The sequence below is a fragment of the Myotis brandtii genome, unplaced genomic scaffold, assembly GCF_000412655.1.
Source record: "Myotis brandtii unplaced genomic scaffold, ASM41265v1 scaffold506, whole genome shotgun sequence".
Taxonomy (NCBI): domain Eukaryota; kingdom Metazoa; phylum Chordata; class Mammalia; order Chiroptera; family Vespertilionidae; genus Myotis; species Myotis brandtii.
Genome location: NW_005369287.1, coordinates 807,510 through 826,143, shown reverse-complemented (window position 1 = coordinate 826,143; position 18,634 = coordinate 807,510). Strand labels below are relative to the sequence as shown.

Below are 18,634 nucleotides of genomic sequence, written 5' to 3'. Positions count from 1 at the left end.
GATCCTTGTCTTTCCTCTGCTTTGATTAAAGCATTTCCTCTCACGTGCTGATGCACACGTTGGGGTCTTGAGGTTGTAAATGACAGAGTAAGGGTGTGCTCTATTCTGGGAATGCAGAATTACATTGCCTGGTACCTTGGGAAGCACATCAGAGGTCTTTCTATAAGTCTTACTGTGCACAAAGGAGGGAGTGGATGTTACCAGAAGATTCCACTTGTGATTGTTTTAATTTCGTGCAACTCACTGAGCCACTGGTGGGAGCATAGGGTCAAGGTATCACGGGCCTTTGCCATTTCCAGGATCAAAGTGAGACAATCACTGGGTTTTTCTTTCACAAACAGAGGCGACCACAAGCTACAGATCCATAAGCCCAGAGCTCCTTGAGCTTCTTACTGGCACAAGCACACAACTGGCACTTAATAAAGGACAGGAACAACAAACTCTTACCCCTTCCTCTTTAGGAGAGCCTCGGTCCAACCATGACCAATGGATGTATTATGAGAAAAAAAAGTTAGTCCTCAGAGATTAAAAATGGTTCCAGGGTTAATGCGAGTGCATCTGATTTTATTAGCAAAAGTCAACAGAAAAGGAATGCGCTTAAGGTATGGCAAAGATACACTCATTGTGGAAGGTTCTAGAAGCTGATTTGCATGCAGGGCTTTAAAAGGAAGGGGAGTACAGTGAAATTTAGAACTCAAAGCGTCTGAGTTCATGTCTAGGTTCTACCACTTATATTATCACTATAGGCAATTGACTTCATTTCCATGACACTCAGCCTTCTCTGCAGAATTAGGGTAATAAAAATACACACAACCTCAGAGGGCTGGTGGGAGATAAAGTGAGGCAATGCATTCAAAAGGTATTTCACAAACTGTAAAGCACCCATGGCAACCTTAGTTATAAGTATTATCAAGTCAAACATGACATTTTTTCAAAGATCACAAAAAGAGTAAGGATTCCATGTAAAGGGTCAAATTCTGGGGCAGATTTTAAAGTGTCAAAGCTAGCGGTGCTCCTGAATTGGCTATGGAAACAGCCCTTCCGAGCATGCGCCATGTGCAGTGGAAGTCTGCAACAGGGACCAGGGCACAGCCAGCTAAGTCCCCAAAGGAGACCCACAGCACAGTCAGCAGCCAGCCTGAGTCCCCACCAAAGACAGTGATGAAGAGAAATCAGTGGCTAGAAAACCAAGGACAGTGGTCTTGAGTTAGTGGCTCTACCCATAATGCACTGAGAAACACCATCAAGTCAAAGCAATGAGCTGGCACAGAGGTCACTGGGGGTCAATCTGGGGACACTCTTGCTGCCATTGTCTGCATGGGTGGCAAGCAGTGGTGGCGAAGCCATGCCAGAAGGGAGCCCCCAGGCAGGCGGCTGTTCTCGTCCCCCGCATTACCTGATCCAATGGGCAGGAACCAAGCCTCATTTGTCTTCCTGGAGTTGTCTCTCTCTATGGACTGACCTTGCCCAGTTCTGTCCTCATTGGGTGGACACTGCTACCCTTGCCTTCACTTGTAAAGCTCTCCTTAGAGCTCACTCCAACTTGAGCATCCTTGGGAGTCAAGGATAACAGTAGCTAGTGAAAACTGGCAGCTGGCACTTGGGTACCAGGCATTTAGAAGAAGGTGAATACAAGAAAATAAGAAAGGGCGGGAACCAGCCCATAACACACTGTGAAATAACTCATAGCCACTGTCAAAACCCACATCAAACACTCCAAGCCCCACACTAAAGGGATGATACTCCAAAACAGAAACAGGCACCTTTGGCAAACTCTCTTCTACTCAGCTCCAAATTCTCTTTCCCAGAGTGGCAGGGTAACTCACACATACACATGCATTGTGTGAAAAGAAGTCAGTATGACATACCTCGGAATCGGTAAAGAAGTTATAAAGGAGGACATCATCAAATTCTAAGCCTTTTGCTTCATAAACTGTTAGCACAAGCGCTAACCCCAGTTCTTCTGGAATTTTCTCCTTTGCCATTTCATTGGCTACAAGGATCACCTAGAAAAAGAAAAGGGAGATAGGAGGAAAAAAAACATCAAATTCTACAAAGAAAAATCAGCTGAACCTCAGTCCTTTTCTATAGGAGGCAGTAATGTGATTAAGAAGTAGCCAGCATGGACTTGGTTGGCCAGGCTAGTGGAAATATTAGTAACAATTAGTCACTCACCCATCTCTGAAATGTACCCACTCTGGGAGAAGGGCTATTGAATTCTACCCTGTAGAATAATTTAGCCTCTCAAACCTTTTTTTCAATTGCAAACTGCCTTTTATTTCAAAACAATCCCAAGAAGCTCACCTGGTGGGCCCCAAATTCAATGGGCTGGGTTTTCCTCTTGTTCCCTCGGAGCAAAATTGCTAAGTCGCTTACACTACAAGACTCCAGGACCGTTGGTTTGGGGCCATCAAAGAGGCCAGAATCCCTTGGAAGGCGATCGAAAGATTCTGGGAAATAGAACTGAAGTAAATCCACTACTCCTGAGGCCAGATTGAGGATTCCTGGGATAAAACAGAAAATACATGTCCAATATTGAACAACATGACAAAATGGCTGGGATTTGGCGGTTTTGTGTGGGAGTTTTTTCCTGAGAAGCAGTACTGGTCCAGATAATATAAATAATTGCAAGCCAATCTCCTGTTCTCATTAGATGATCACTTTGGCCCTGAGCCGTTCTTACTCCAGGCACAGTGGATGAAGGCAGAGGTTTTGTAGAATCTCATTCCTGACCTACATTCACATTAGAGAAAATTGCCTCATAAAGAAGAGTCAGGCAGATATGTAATCTGAACAATGAGAGTTGTTAGAATGCGAATATCAGGGGCCAGGATAGATGGTAAGGAAACAAGACTTATCCTGTCCCCTCTCATTGCCGCTTAGAGGACTGGAGACAACATTGCCATGGTAACAGCAGTGCTGGAGGTCAGCTGAGGCTGCAACCAAGGCCTCCATCGCCCTTTTCCACCAGGTTTATAGCCAGCTGAGAGAGAGCTATACCAAGAAACACTGTCAGAGCTGGAGAAAAGGTTTTCTGAAGAGCTTTCTCCCTGGGTCCCATTTTTTGTCTAAGCTTAAGGTAATAGTGACAGTGATGCTGACTGAATACTACCATACAACAGGCACATTCACAGAAATCACCCCATTTTATCCTCACGACTGCCCAGTGAGACAGGCCAGATAATCCCACTGTGACAAACAGGGACTGAGGTCCGAGGAGTCAGTCAACACCTGTGAGGACATGAAGCTCCAATGCACGCAGATCACCCTGGGTCTCTCCACTAGTCTTAGGCGCATGTGCCCTTTGCCTAACACCACACAGAACACTATGTTCTTGGTAGATGACCATGAAATGGGCTTATATGTCCATTGCTGTTACCAAGTAGTAAAAGGAAGTTTTAGTAATACTTATTAAGATATACAATATAAAGAAATCATGAGAAGACCAGCCAGCATAGCTCAGTGGTTGAGCGTCATCCTATGAACCAGGAGGTCATGATTCAATTCCCAGTCAGGGCACATGCCCAGATTGCGGGCTCGATCCCTTGTAGGGGAGCGTGCAGGCAGGAGGCAGCCAGTCAATGATTCTCTCTCATCATTGATGTTTCTATCTCTATCTCCCTCTCCTTTCCTCTGTGAAATCAATAAAAATACATTAAAAAAGAAAAAAAAAAACCTAGGCCACAGCTTCCAAAGCAGCCCAAGGACAGTTCCCAAGCACCTCTCTCGTAGGTGAGTCCGAGCTCTGGACATACCCGAATGGGACCTGTAGTTCTGGTACAGCTGGTGGATCCTCTTGGGCTTCCGGACGGCACACTGCTTGTCCCCGGTGCTTCTGCTGGCGTAGTGGAACAGAGAGCGCAGGTCGCTGAAGCGGAAGGCCACGCCCTTCATGATGCTCTGGGCCGTGTCCCCGGTGAGGAACATGGCATTGGGGTCATTGATGCATTTCATCAGCAGCGCGAGCTCAGCCTGCGTGAAGTCCTGAATCTCATCGCCATAGAGCTCGTGGATGGACCACGGAAGCACCTTGAGCTTCGACAGCCTCCGGGACAGGTTGAACAGAACATCCTCTTCGTCAAAATAGCCCTTCTGGGACCTGATCTGCTGATACAGGCAGAAGAGGTTGTAGATCTCGCTCCGGTCTTCCTTGAAATTGGGGGACCGCTTCCTCCCTAATTTCTTATACTCTTCTTCCGTGAGTCTCCCCTCGGGGCTGCTGAGGGCCTCAAAAGACCCCTTCAAAAAAGATTTTATTTCTTTCCAAATCAGTGCAGGGTTGTAGGAGGTCTTCCCTTTGTGCATTCTGGGCCATATTTCATTGGTGAACACCTCAAATGTCACGTACACCCGGGGGTCAATGTCACACGAACGTGTTTCTGCAACCTTATCCTCCTCGACGTTGTCCCCATCCCCCTCAGCCTCCTCCTCCTCCTCCTGCCAGTTGGGGATGGTCAGCTCCTCCTGCGTGGACCACCCAACGATGGTTCTCTTTAAGCTGCCATCTTCATTTCTCAGAAAAAATGGTTTGGGCAGAGAAGCATCAAGCAGGAGGAGCAGCTGCTTGGAAGTGACAAACAGAGGGAAGTTCTCGTCCCTCAGGTCCTGGAGTTTGTGGACATTGGGTTCCAAGGGTTTGTAGTGGCTGGTGGCCTTGGCGGACTTGGAAAGCTCAATGAAATTCCTCTGCACCTCCTGGCACAGCACGTGGTTCTTGGTCACAAAGATCTGGTGTAAATGCTCCAGCTGCTGGGGACCTTCTGGGGCACATACTTCTGCCACCTGGCTGGGCCCCCCAGGGTCCTCACTGGCTGTCCCTGCACAGGCTCCGCTCTCCTGCTCCTCCTCTATACTGTCCACTGTCTCCACTTCGATGGAACCTTCCTCTTCCTCGTCCTCCTCCTTCTCCTCCTCCTCCTCCCCACCGGGACCCTCCTTTCTGGGTTCCACTTCCAACCTTCTCTTCAGCCAGACCTGCTTGGCCAGCAGCGGGCTTCCCGCCTGCTCGGCTTTCTCCCAGTAGATGTGGAATTTCTTCCAGAGCCGGTACAAGCAGCACGTCGTCTTCCCGGTGCCGCTCCGCCCGATCAGGATGATGGGCTCCAGCGGCCGGGGGTTGAGGTGGATCACGGCGTACTCGAGCTCGCCCACCCGGAAGGGGTACTCCACTGTCGCCGTCATGTCGTTGAGGATGTTGAAGGCCATGTTGGAGCTGAAGCTGTGGAACTTCATGACGTTGTACTCTGTCTGCACCGCGCTGGCTGGGGGGAAGTACTGGGGCTCCACAGGCACCCTGCCCTTCTCCGCCTCCGTGTCCTCCACGTAGCAGCGGGGTATCCGCTTTCGGATTCTCATGTTGGCCGACACCTGGCCTTTGTTGATGCCCCTCAGCTTCTTCCGCAGGATGCAGGATAGGCCGCGGTTGTAGGCGCTGCAGATGGCCCGGATGGAGTCCGTTAGCTTGCCATGATCTAGGACGATGTCCCAGATCCGGATGATTTCTGTGTAGACCCGCCCCGACTTCTCCATGGGGTGTGAGCTCCGCTCTGTGGTGATTATCTTCTCAGGGTTCTCGCTGCATCGAGGGGAGAAGTCAATGGCGAGCTCCCATAGCATCCGGGCCCCTTTGTCCAGCTTGGCCTCGAAGAGCTGGATGTTTCCTTTCAGGTGCTTCAGCCGCTTCTGCAGGCCCTGCGTCCACTCGCCGTTCCCTAGCTGATGGATGGTTAGGATGATTTTCTTCTTCATGACCTTGGTCATCACCTTACTGGACAGCTTCTTCAGCATCTCAGAGGTACACTCGATCTCCCAGGTCATGTTCTCGAAGTCCTGGAGGCAGGCCTCCACCTCCTGACAGCTATCCTGATCGCTAGTGTCCTCCCCGCCTCTGTGACCAGCGGGCGTGAGCTGTGAAGTCCCGAGGCCCGCCTGAGCGTGTCCACCCCCTGCCTCAGGGACAGCAGGGCTGTTTCCACCACAGTCAGAGCCCCCCACCCCCAGGGTTCGTTGGAGCTCCTCCCTCTTCGTTTCTGTGACAGCTCCTACCTCCAGGGGCTTGGAGTCCTGAGGACAGTCCTCCGGGAGGGACATGTCCAGTTCAACCTTCTCGATCAGGCGCATGATGTGCTGCACAAGGCGGTCCCTCTGAGAACAGGGCCTGGCCACTCCAGACTCCTGCCTCGCCATCTGGGCGTCCGAGAGAGTCTCCCAGCTGTCAGGAACCATGGCCCCTTCGGGCAGGGGTCTGTCAGGGTCACCGCACAGCAGCGAATCAGATGGAACCTGGGACTTGAGCTGAGCCGTCTGACCAGGGACAGCATTCTTTGGGAGCTTCCCCAGGTGGGCAGCGGGGTCCTGCCGGCTCCTCCGCCGGCTCTCCGCCACAGCTTTGTTCCAGGCCAAGAGCAGAGGGGCGTTCTTCTTAATCCGGTGCCGTGCATCTTTGCCCTCTTTGTTCTTCAGGTTGAAGTTGATGTCAAACTTGGCGAGCAGGTCTAGCAGCTTCTTCATGCGCTTCAGCATGCCCCTCTGGAAGAGCAGGTGCATCAGCGTGTTCCCGCTGCTGTCCTGGGTGTTGGGGTTGAGGTAGTCAAATTTGGCGGGGTTGGACCAGAAGAGATCCAGCAGGTGGTTGAGGAAGTTAAAACCGATGTCAGCTGGAAGACACAAACAACACTCTGTGAGTGCTGAGCCCCTCTTCCCGGGGAACAGGGACCCCTGGATTTAAGAGAGATGCCGGCCAGGGGTGCCGTAGAACACCTAACTTCCCCAAGTATTTGACAACTCGGTGGTTCTCAACTGGGGAAATCTGCTCCCCATGGACATGTGACAATGTCTGGGGCATTTTTGATTGTCCCAATTTGGGACATGCTACTGGCATTGAGTGGTGGAGGCCAGGGATGCTGCTAAGTATCCCAGAGAGCACAGGGCAGCACCCACAGCAAAGAATTACCCAGCGCAAATGTCAACAGCGCCAAGGGTGAGAAACCTTGAAATAACCTTATGATATTCCAGTAAGATCCTTTATGCCAGGACCCTTGAAAACCATGTAAATAAAGTATTTGTTAGCTATGGAGCCAAATTTGAAACTTAAGAATCCTCCTCAATCAACCCACCCTGATCATTCACTGTGATGGTCACTCCTTCCTGTCAAGCTACGGGCAGGCCTTGCCAAAGAAGGGGCTTTTTTCAGATCATTGGGTTGCCCAACAGGAAAAAAAAAAAACCAGAGCATCGGTTCTAATATCCAGCCTCCTCCCCAAGGCAAAAACCGGTTTGAAAAAGAGGCCTACCATTGACATCCAAAAAGATGTGGAGAGCTGCATGCAGAGGTGTGTCGCCTTCCGTGAGAGAAATGACGCGGGGGTCCGCACCCTTGGTCAGGAGCAGAAAAGCCAACTCGAAGTCCTGGTGTTGTAGGCACACGGCTAGCGGCCTCGCCTGGCTGTCCTGGAGGCCCTCGGGCAAGGCTGGGGGAGGCAGAGAAGGGCACCGTGAGCTGCATTCACATGACGAGGTACAGCCTGGGCACCTGGAGGCAGGGCCACCTCTGCCATTATTCCCAGGGAGGAGCTGATGCTCACCTGACTGGCGAGGCTGCCACCGCCTGGCAGGCAAAGGCCTCCCAGACCCTCAGAGGGAAAGCCCAGCTCCTTCCAGTGCCCTGTCTGTGGGCCTTTTCTCCCCCAGCTCTCTGGCTCCCCCTGCCGTCCCAGAACAGGACATGGACCCCAGCATCAGCCCTGCTGGGGAGGAGAGCAGAACCTGCAAACAACTGAACCCGGGTGCTGGCCTGACACCGTACCCACCGCACAGTCAGTCAGTGATCAGGACGTGAGCTCCACTACCAACATCCTTTGTTTCTATGACGCTGCTTCCAGAGGATGCGCATCTACTGTCAACTGCCATCTTCCCTGACACCTCTCAGCCCCACCTCCCTTCCTTTAGCTCAGTCCTCCCCTCCCCTGCCCAGGCCTCCAGCAGTCACACCTTCACTCTCTGCCCTTAGGCTCAAGCACCTGATCCCAGGGAGGTGCTCCCTAAGTGCTCGGTGACTCAGGAATAAAACTGGAATCCCACTGCAGCCACAGTTTCTGGGCTAAGGGAGTAACACTCCATTTAGGGGAGAGGTTTGAAGAAATAAACTATAGGAGGCATCCATCCACCTCCTGAAATCTGTGGGTACAGCCGATGCCTGGGGGCTTTGTATGGCACTTGGAGAGCCGAGGACCAATGTGTCACCGCTCCCCTTAAACGGCAAAGCAGCGGAAAACCCACAGCCAGGGTGCTCTTCCGAGTGAGCTCACTTCACATTCAAAACATCCCTAAGGAAGAGGGACTATTAACATTCCCGTTTTATAAGTGAACAGACAAAGGCACAGAGAGCATGCCAAGGCCACACAGCTAGCCATGGCATGAGTAGGGGTGGGAGGTGCTGCCAGAGCAGGTTGGTATTTCCAAATTCGTTTTAAAATAAAACACAATCCAGCAAGACGCTACACACTCCAGACGTCCACCCAGCCAAGTGCGATTGTGCTGATTAACGCGGCAGGTGCTTCCACCAACCAATTATTTCACTGTTTCTTTTAAAAACAAGCATCTTGAATCCCAATGTGTTGATTAGAAAAGAAAGCCGCAGAGCTGACGAGGACCCACGCAGCAGATGCCGTGCAGGGTCCAGCCAGAGGTCAGGAGGAAGTGACCGCTGCGGCCAAAGCACTCCCTCCACGTACCTGAGGTTTCTCATAACTGTAATTCACAGAAATGCAGGCTTCCTACAGGGCACGACCCACTGACAGGCCTCGCTGTTTCCAAATGAGGAGATATGGAGGAAGAGAAGGAGCAGGACTTAAAGGAGCCTTCAAAATCAAGTGGAAAAACACCAGGCCAGGCACGGCCTGAGCTCCCATGGGAGGGGAGCCCCGCATCTCAGCATGCTCACCTCCACCGTCTACCAGGCGGCCCAGGAGCTGTACCCGGCGCTGGTCCCAGGTGCTGAGCGGGGGGATGATGGCACAGAGGTCGAGGCCCGAGAAGTCGCAGTCCTTGATGAGGCAGTCTCCCAGCGGAGGCTCCCCGCTCACTTTGCGGGTCAGCAGCAGAAGCACTTCGGGCCATTTCTGTTTCTCCAGTAAACACTTGACGAAGGTGTTGGCGCAGTCGCGGTTAATGTCACAGACCAGGTCAGGAGGAATCTCTTTCAAAAATAAGAACACACCACACTCCAAAAAAGGTTCATACGGTTTCTGTCCCCAACCACAACTTAGCACATATATGCGTAATTAACGCGTTACTGATCAGTAGTTTGAAGCACTGGAGAAACTATAAGCAAATAATGAATTATGAGGCATTGCCACCTCCCACCTCTACTCATGCCATTGCGAGCTGTGTGGCCTTGGCATGCCCTTTGTGCCTTTGTGGCAAAGCTCCTTGGGAAGGTCAGAAATACCCTAAGGTGAGTACAGCCTGGTCTAGGAGGAGAGCAGAATTTTTCATTGTCCCTGATTATCTAAAGTTTGTCATCTAAAATTCTTTTCCTTCCGATTTTCCCATAATGAAAAAAATTAACAATTCCATTCTACAATAACCAAATGTCCCAATATCTATAGAAGAGAGAAACATCTGTGGTATTTTTAAAAGGACAGCCTAAGCAAGGAGAAATTCTAGGAGGATGCATGGAAAACTAATAATGGAGGTTGCCTCAGGGACGGGACTTAGGGACTGAAGTTCACAGACGGATGATGGACTTTTCACTGATAGATAACTGATGTTCTGTGCTGGCTGTTTTGCATGTAGATCATTACCTTTGTTGTTGTTGTTGTTAATCCTCACCCAAGGATATTTTTTCATTGATTTTTAGAGAGAGTGGAAGGGAGGGGGAGGCAGAGAGACACATCGATTGGTTGCCTCCCATACACACCCCGAGCAGGGTCTGTAACCTAGGTACATGTCCTTGACCAGAATCGAACCCAGGACTCTTCAGTCCACAGGCCGATGCTCTATCCACTGAGCCAAACTGGCTAGGGCAGATCATTACATTTTTAAATCCATTTCTAAAAAATATTCAAAAAGTCTGAATGAGCATAAATCACCTTTCACACAACTGAATTTGTGAGAAAAATTACCTTGCAGGGCTCTAAGCTGTTTGGCTCAGTGGATAGGCAGTGGTTCTCAACCTTCCTAATGCTGCAACTCGTATGTGGGTGTATCTGCATGTGGGCAGACCCACCTGGAGATGGATAGAGGAGCAGTGTCTCGGTTCCTAAGACCACTGAAAATATGTGTTTTCCGATGGTCTTAGGCAACCCCTGTGAAAGGGTCATTCAACCCCCAGAGGGGTCGCGACCCACAGGTTGAGAACCACTGGGATAGAGCGTCGGCCTGCAGACTGAAAGGTCCTAGGTTCAATTCCGGTCAAGGGCATGTACCTCGGTTGCGGGCACATCACCAATAGGAGGTGTGCAGGAGGCAGCTGATCAATGTTTCTCTCTCATTGATGTTTCTAACTCTCTATCCCTCTCCCTTCCTCTCTGTAAAAAAATCAATAAAAGTATTAAAAATATAATAATAATAAATAATAAAAATAAAAAATTACCTTGCAGGGAAGAAAGGAGGCGCAAGAACTTCTGGACTACATCTTGCTTCAGAAAGTTTTTATGCAGCAACCGGTTTCCTGAGTTCAGGTACTTCACCAGCTGCGCAGAGGCCTCCCGGAAAATGTTGCTCTCGCTACTGGGTCCTTCGCCATGGCTCAGTCCTGCAAAACAGCACCAGGTGATGCTTCCGAATAGAGATCACAGCTGCAGGAGATGGAAAAGTTACAATTCTGCAGCCCTCCCAGTACCCACATGCTTTGCCATGACCTTGGCAGCTCCTCCCACCAAGAGGTGGAGCCTATTCCCCTCCCACCCCTGATTCTGGCCTGGCTCCATGACCAGTTAAAACCAGGAGAATGCAGTGGCTGTGGTTTTTGTGCAGGATCTGAGCCTAGGCCTCAAGAGGCCTATTAGTTCCATTTGCTCTCTTGGGACCCTCGCTGGTTTGGCTCAGTGGTTAGAACGTAGGCCCGAGGACTGAAGGGTTGTGGGTTCGATTTCCAGTCAAGGGCATATACCACAGTTGCAGGTTTGATCCCTGACCCTGGTGGGGATGCCTTCCGGAGGCAACCAGTGGATGTGTCTCTCTCATGTTTTTCTCTCTCTCCCTCCCTCTCTCTCTCTCTAAAGATCAATGGAAAAAATACCTTTGGATCTAAAAAAAAAAAAGTGACTATATAAGTACTAAACAACAACAGAAAGACGGGGTGAAAATATGCTAAACTGTGATTACAATAAATTTTTGTTTTTATATAAAACCATATTTTTACAAACTTCCTTCAATGATCATATTTAGTGGATATATATTAGGAGATTTGAAATTAAAACTAGCCCTAGCTGGTTTGGCTCAGTGGATAGAGGCCAGCCTGAGGACTGAACGATCCCATTCAATTCTGGTGAAGGGCACATGTCTGGTCCAGGCTTGAACCCCAGTAGGGGAGGTGCAAGAGGCAGTCAATCAATGATTCTCTCTCATCATTGATGTTTCTATCTAGCTCTCCCTCTCCCTTCCTCTCTGAAATCAATAAAAATATATTTTTAAAAATTAAAACTAAAAAAGGTCTTCTGAAGTTGCAACAGTGCTCAGAAGTGTTAGAAAACAGAATAAATCATTTCAAAAAGAGATTTCGCTTTTGCCTAAAATCTTTCTCCCAAGCTAAAAAAGACAAACTGGTAAGATTTATCATACAAACTGGTACATTTTATTACACACATTTTAATCAGTTTAAATGTATGCAACCATCTCACTTCATAAAAGAAAAATATAAAAACATATAGCTATAAATGCATGAGATAAGACTAAATAGCCAAGTCACAAATATATGAATTTGCAGATGGAGGTTGGTTTATAGAGAATTAGTATTTTCTTGTTTTCCTTTCCTATTTTGTACATTTCCTTTAAAAAAGAATATATTGCTTTTATAATAAGAAAAAACATATCATGGACACATTTAAGTAAGCACTGCATCCCTGCATTTACTGAATACAAGGCCCGTCTTGGTGCTGAGGGATGCGAAGATGGGAAACCTCTGAATCACAGGCTCTGTCTGTGAGGGAAACCAACACACAGAGAAAGTTCCAGTATCCTCCAAGTGCTTGCTGTGCTAGAGATGCCTGCACCAGCACAGAGCAGAAAGCAGCTGGCTCCCCCTAGCAGCGGTTCTCAACCTGTGGGTCGTGACCCCTTTGGGGGTCGAACGACCCTTTCACAGGGGTCACCTAAGACCATCGGAAAACACATATATAATTACATATTGTTTTTGTGATTAATCACTATGCTTTAATTATGTTCAATTTGTAACAATGAAAATACATCCTGCATATCAGATATTTACATTACGATTCATAACAGTAGCAAAATTACAGTTATGAAGTAGCAACGAAAATAATTTTATGGTTGGGGGTCACCACAACATGAGGGACTGTATTAAAGGGTCGCGGCATTAGGAAGGTTGAGAACCACTGCAGGGCCTAAGGGACCAGAGAGAAAAGCTTCAGAGGGCTGGATCTGTTCTCACTTGAAAGGCTCTGCATTAGTGAGTGAGAGAAGGAAGATCAATCAATCTTGTTCTAGGACTAGATCCTAAGCTTCCAGAGAAGGTGGGCATGCTGCCATCTGGTGGTGAAAGGCAGGTAAGACAGTTACATAATCTTGACTCTTCAGGAGTGAACCCTGGCTCCTCAAAGTGGACTCTGAAGCCTGGCTCCTCAAAGTGGACTCTGGCTTCCCTTGGCTGCTTGTAAGAATCCTGAGTCCTGCCCTGAACCTGCTGAATGAAAATCTGCATTTTAACAGGCTCCCCAGCGATTTGTGTGCACAGTTACGTCGGGAAGCTCTGGTTTAGAGAACAGCAGAAATATTCAGTGAGATTTCTCACTCAGAAGCAAAAGCCACCCTATCCACAGACACCATCACTAGCTAGCTCTTCCTGATAATTGTCATCCTGCTCTTTTCTGATTTGTATCAGTTCCTTTTGCTTTCTTTTCACTCAGTGTTCTCCTATGGTCGTTCAATATTCCTCTCGCGCAGCAAGGAAACCTTCCTGGTTGATGGTCTGGAAAACGTTGCAGTAATCAAACCTCCAATACGTTTACCAACGACTACCGGGGGACTTTAGGCTTGACTGCCTCCACTGCCATCACAAACTGCCAGTCAGCCCAAGGGCCAGCCTGGGATGGCACATCCCTCCTAATGGGCTTTTCAGCCAAGCGAGTGCAGTTGAGTCCTAGTAAGTAAAAAAGGACCAGCTGCAATTCTGAGTCTCTCCTCCTGGTTCAAACCTGGACCAGAATTAGTTGATGAAGGAGCAGAGTGAGGAAGGGAGAGTGAGACCCTGTCTCAGTAGATGAGATGTTGTTAGGATCAGCAGATTTTCAAAAATTCTCTTGTATAAGGAAACGGAAAATATTTTTAAAAATAAATAAAAATGAATGACATGCTAAAGTCTGTAACACTAAATATAACATACATACATATACAGTATTATAAGAATTAATATTAGAATTAATAAACAATAAATTGGCAAACAGAGCAGCCATTTTCTACCATTAACTGGTGGTCATTTTTTGTTGTTATTTTAAAACCTGGAAATTCATTGGCAAAGACAGTTTCGATTTCTTAATTTAATATACCATTAAACAGAGACATGTCAGTGATGACGAAACACATTCCAGTTTTGAAGATGTTAAAATGTGGGGGGAAAAGGGTAACTTGGAATCAATGAAATACAATGCGTATATTCAGACATATTATCAACCAATAGGAATAAAATAAAGACTCTTCCCAAATTCCATAAGTCTACTACCCATGTCTCCTTCCTCCACGAAAAACGTACAAGTTGGTGCTCTAGCAGAACAGGAGAGAAATCTAAATAGACAACATGATCCAGAAGAATCATATAGAAGTAACAAAACTAAACGCAGCATAATGTACACACATGGGGACTAGAGCCTAAGTAAAGTCTAAAAAGCATATACTGTGTGTGCACATGCATATACACACATATGCAATAATGTACATGTATGTTTCATTAAACTGAGATGCCTAAAGAGTGTCACATCTCTTAAATTTTTTTTTTCATTTTTCAATTACAATTGACATTCAATATTCTATTAGTTTCAGGTGTATAGCATAGTGGTTAGACATTTATATAACTTACAAAGTGATCCCCCCAACGCTATACATAGTTATTACAATATTTAAAGAGCAAAGTTTTCAGGTCACTGGGTAATTCTTTCCTATGGGTCTAGGTATGCTACTTGTTGTAGAAAGTGTAACATTTATATAATCATCCTACCATGCCAATGCCATGTACTGGTTTTCAAGTTTTAGAATCAATCTATAGATGCAGCACAGAAAACTTAAGAGTTGAGGAACAGAATGTAAATGACACAAATAACATTAGTAGACATTACTCAACAATTGGGGCTGACTTGTTTAACTTCATCTTATACAGCAGTCAGTCAATGGATGCTGTCCTAAACTGATAAAGAAATAGGAATAGAAGTTAATATGTAAGTGCATAGTGTAATCTAGTGCAACATGAATGTATTTTACATTGTTGGCTGTGGCTGTTTCTGAAGGGTAGGAATGATTTTTGTTATCTCCTATTCCTTCTGCTTTTTTTTCTTTTTTACTGTGTGCATGCGTTAGAAAATAAATCCCCCATAGCATCTAAAGGACAACCTGGCGAAGTTCCCGGAATATTGCAGATGCTCTCTAAATAAGAGTTGTCTCGTTCTATCTTCCAAAAAAAAGAAAACAAGTTTTCCAAAGATTGGGAGTCTCATTTCCATCTTCATATACCAAGAAAAGATTAATCAATTTGTATCTAACATCACAGAACCAGTTTTTACACCCCCCCCCCAAAAAAGTTAATTCCCTGGAAGCTGTACCTGATAGGTCCTTAGAACACGCAGCCAGTTTTTCCAAGTGACTATTGATTTTCTCGATGGCTTTAAAGTTCTTATTCCTCTTCAGGACATCCACAGGGGTCCGGGACTGTCGATCTAGCAGGGTGGGGTCTGCCCCAAAACGCAGGAGCATCTGCACATCCTCTGTTTGTCCTAGGGCAGGCCAAAAGGAAAAGGGGGCATTGTCATGGTTCCTTCCGTAAGGAGATGTCCCCATGAGTGCTCGTCCTCCCAGTTTCCTGCCTGAGCAGCCCAGGGCAAGGGGACCACGGTCCCTCTGCTTGCAGAACCTAAACTCCTGGCCTTGGGCAACCCACCAAAGTCCCCGAAGCAAGGCGGACTTTGTGGAGTGGGAAGGACAATAGCTTTTAAGAGGTTCAGAAGTGCGCTCCTCTATACCTTTCTCCCCTCTCCTTGGCAACAAGCAAGGAGATGGGGAATCTGGTTACTAGGCAACTGTTACAGCTGTAAGGATAACAGCAAGCTGTGACTTCAGATTTCTTTATTCCCTAGAGAGGAAACAAAATATTCTTCCAGAAAAAAAAGCCTGTCTGGGGACAGGAGAAAAAAGTGGCAATTGCTCTCCAATCGGGGTCTTTTTGTTGTCACTGTTTCCATCCTCCCAGCCCCTACCCTCTGGCTGCCAGCTCCGTTTGCTGCTTTGACAAATCTATTTGCCAAGCATCAAGGTGTCTCTGTGGTCACAGATGCAGCAGTCTTCATAATGGAACAGGTGTACTTCTGGGGTACAAAGACTTATGTGGGCATGGAGAGTTAAATGAATCAATGCCCGATCCCCAACGTTCATACCCATGCTTTCCTAAAATGCATTGCCTTGACCAAGCAACCTGTACTCAAGGTATCGTCCTACTCATGGTGTTCTCCTTCCCCATCTCCCCAATAACAACTGCCCTTCTTCCACTTTACAAAAATAAGACAAAATTTAAAAGGCCTGCCCTAGCCAATTTGGCTCAGAGCATAGAGCATCGGCACACAGACTGAAGAGTTCCAGGTTCAATTCCGGTCAAGGGCACTTACCTTGGTTGCAGGCTCAATCCCTGGCTTGGTTGAGAGCAACCAATCGAAGTCTCTCTCTCACATCGATATTTCTCTCTGTGTGTCTCTCCCCCTCCCTTCCACTCTCTAAAAATCAATGGAAAATATTCTCGGGTGAGAATTAACAAAAAAATTGAAGTCCTTTTCTCTTCCCACAAATATCTCACAGTGGTAAGCAGAATCCCTTAGATTCCTAGCACCTGGCATACACACACCTTCTCCCAGTTCTTCAATCAAATACTAATCCAAGGACTGCTGTGATGAGACTCTGAGAATGTAATTAAGGTCCCAGAGCAGTTGACCTTAAGATAATCGGGAGATTTTCCAGATGGGCCTGGCCTAACCATTTGAACCTTAAAGGTCAAAAGTGTATGCCGAAACCGGTTTGGCTCAGTGGATACAGCGTCGGCCTTCGGACTGAGGGGTCCCGGGGTCGATTCCGGGCAAGGGCATGTACCTGGGCTGCGGACACATCCCCAGTGGGGGGGGTGCAGGAGGCAGCTGATGGATGTTTCTCTCTCATCGATGTTTCTAGCTCTCTATCTCTCTCCCTTCCTCTCTGTAAAAAAATCAATAAAATATATATTTTTTTAAAAAGTGTAGAGGTCAGAGATTCAAAGTACAAGAGAGATCTGATGCACAAGAAATTCTCCCCGCTCTGAATATAGAGGGGGCCTCATGACAAGGGATGTGTGTGGTCTGTAGAAGCTGACAGCAGCCTCTGCCTGACAGTCAGCAAGGAAACTCGGACCCCAGTCCTACAACCACAAGGAACTGGATTCTGCCGCAATCATGTGAACTTGAAGGAACGCCTCGAACTTTTTTTAAAATATATTTTTATTGATTTCAGAGATGAAGGGAGAGGGAGTGAGAAAAATATCAATGATGAGAGAACCATAGATCAGCTGCCTCCTGCACACCCCCTACAGGGGATCAAGCCTGCAACTCAGACATGTGCCCTTGACTGGAGTCGAACCCGCAACTCTTCAGTACACAGGCCAACACTCTATCCACTGGGCCAACCCGGCTAGGGCTAGGCCTCAAACTTTAGATAAGAACACAGTCCCATGGCCCAGCCGGTATAGCGCAGCGGTTGAGCGTTGACCCAGAAACCAAGAGGTTCCATTCAGGGCACATGCCTGTGGGGGGCCTGTAGGAGGCAGCCAATCAATGATTCTCTCTCATCATTGATGTTTCTATCTCTCACTCCCTCTCCATTCCTCTTTCTCTAAAAAATCAATAAAAACATATTTAAAAAATAATAATAACAAAGTCCCAGCCAACACCTGATTTCAGCTTCAGGAGACACTGAGCAGAAAACTCAGTCACATGGAAGCCCATCTTCTAAAAGGGAGGCTGCTCCGGGTCCTGTAGGAAGGACGAGGGATGGAACCCCATTCCCATCCTACCACTGATCTGGAGAATGACATGGGTTCTAGCGGCCTGAGGGTCATCATCTGTGAAGCTGGACTCATAATACCTTCCTCACAGCTATCCCTGAGGGTGAGTGAGAAAACCTGCCCCGGTACAAGACATTGGTGGAACTTACTGGCCCTTTAACTGTTAGACACAGCAGTAGGGGCTGGCTGAGCCTCGGGCCAAGGCTGGCATTGTGAAAAGTCATTTCTCATTGTTTCTCCTAATGAAAATACAGGTATCTTTTTGAAGGAAGCAAGTATCTCTCAGACATGTCTTCAGTTCAAAGTTTTCTATACATACAAAGTAGATTTAAAAACACTGGACTGCCTGTGTGTGTGTGTGTGTGTGTGTGTGTGTGTGTGTATGTCTATGTTCCCTCTAGCTCTATCACTTGAAATACATGCTCACAGTTGGAGCTTTCTCCTCAGTTTAGACTGGAGCTGGACTTCCAATCTCAAGGTTAGATATCCCAGAAAATGGGCTTTTATATCCTAGAAAAGTGATGGATACAGAAGTATTGCTCCAGTTAAGTGAAAATCCAGAAAACACTGGCTGTGCCCACAAAGTTAAGCTTCCAACCTACTTCCCTTCACCCTTGCTTAGCCCCCGTCTGAGATTCTCAGAGCTGCAATGCTGAACCTGGCCACTAGGTGACATCACACCTATCTCCATTTTTGTTTGTTTTTTACTGAAAAGGGGTACATATTGCAGAGTGAAAAATATCATGAACATAGGGGTGCATATGTTCTTTCTGATTGGTGTTTCAGGCTTCTTAGGATATATTCCTAGAAGTGGGATCCCTGGCAGTTCCATTTTTAACTTTTTGAGGACACTCCACACTGATCATAGCAGCACAATTCACCATAGCTAAGATCTGGAAATAGCCCAAGTGCCCATCAGTAGATGAGTGGATAAAAAAGCTGTGGTGCATCTATACCAGGAATACTATTGCAGCAGCAAAAAAGAAGGATCTCTTACCCTTTGAGACAGCATGGAGGGACCTGGAGAGTATTATGTTAAGCGAAATAAGCCAGTCAGAGAAAGACAAGTATCACATGATATCACTCACAGGTGGAATCTAATGAACAAAATAGATCCAGAGACATAGAAGCATGGAACAGACTGTCAAATCTCAGAGGGAAGGCGGGGGT

The 18,634-nt window shown here is 47.3% G+C and overlaps 1 protein-coding gene across 4 annotated transcripts in view; it reads right to left on the bottom strand.

The window, feature by feature from the left end:
- TRANK1 (tetratricopeptide repeat and ankyrin repeat containing 1) overlaps positions 1-18,634 on the bottom strand; it is an 80,035-nt gene that overhangs the window by 23,320 nt on the left and 38,081 nt on the right. For all 4 annotated transcript variants that reach the window (XM_005877087.2, XM_014548420.1, XM_014548422.1 and 1 more), the window contains 7 exons: positions 14,991-15,161; positions 10,595-10,756; positions 8,942-9,196; positions 7,293-7,469; positions 3,756-6,656; positions 2,305-2,504; positions 1,869-2,006 (listed from right to left, as the gene is read on the bottom strand). In XM_005877087.2, the coding sequence (XP_005877149.2) occupies positions 1,869-2,006; positions 2,305-2,504; positions 3,756-6,656; positions 7,293-7,469; positions 8,942-9,196; positions 10,595-10,756; positions 14,991-15,161 (4,004 nt within the window). The remainder of the gene's footprint in view (positions 1-1,868; positions 2,007-2,304; positions 2,505-3,755; positions 6,657-7,292; positions 7,470-8,941; positions 9,197-10,594; positions 10,757-14,990; positions 15,162-18,634) is intronic.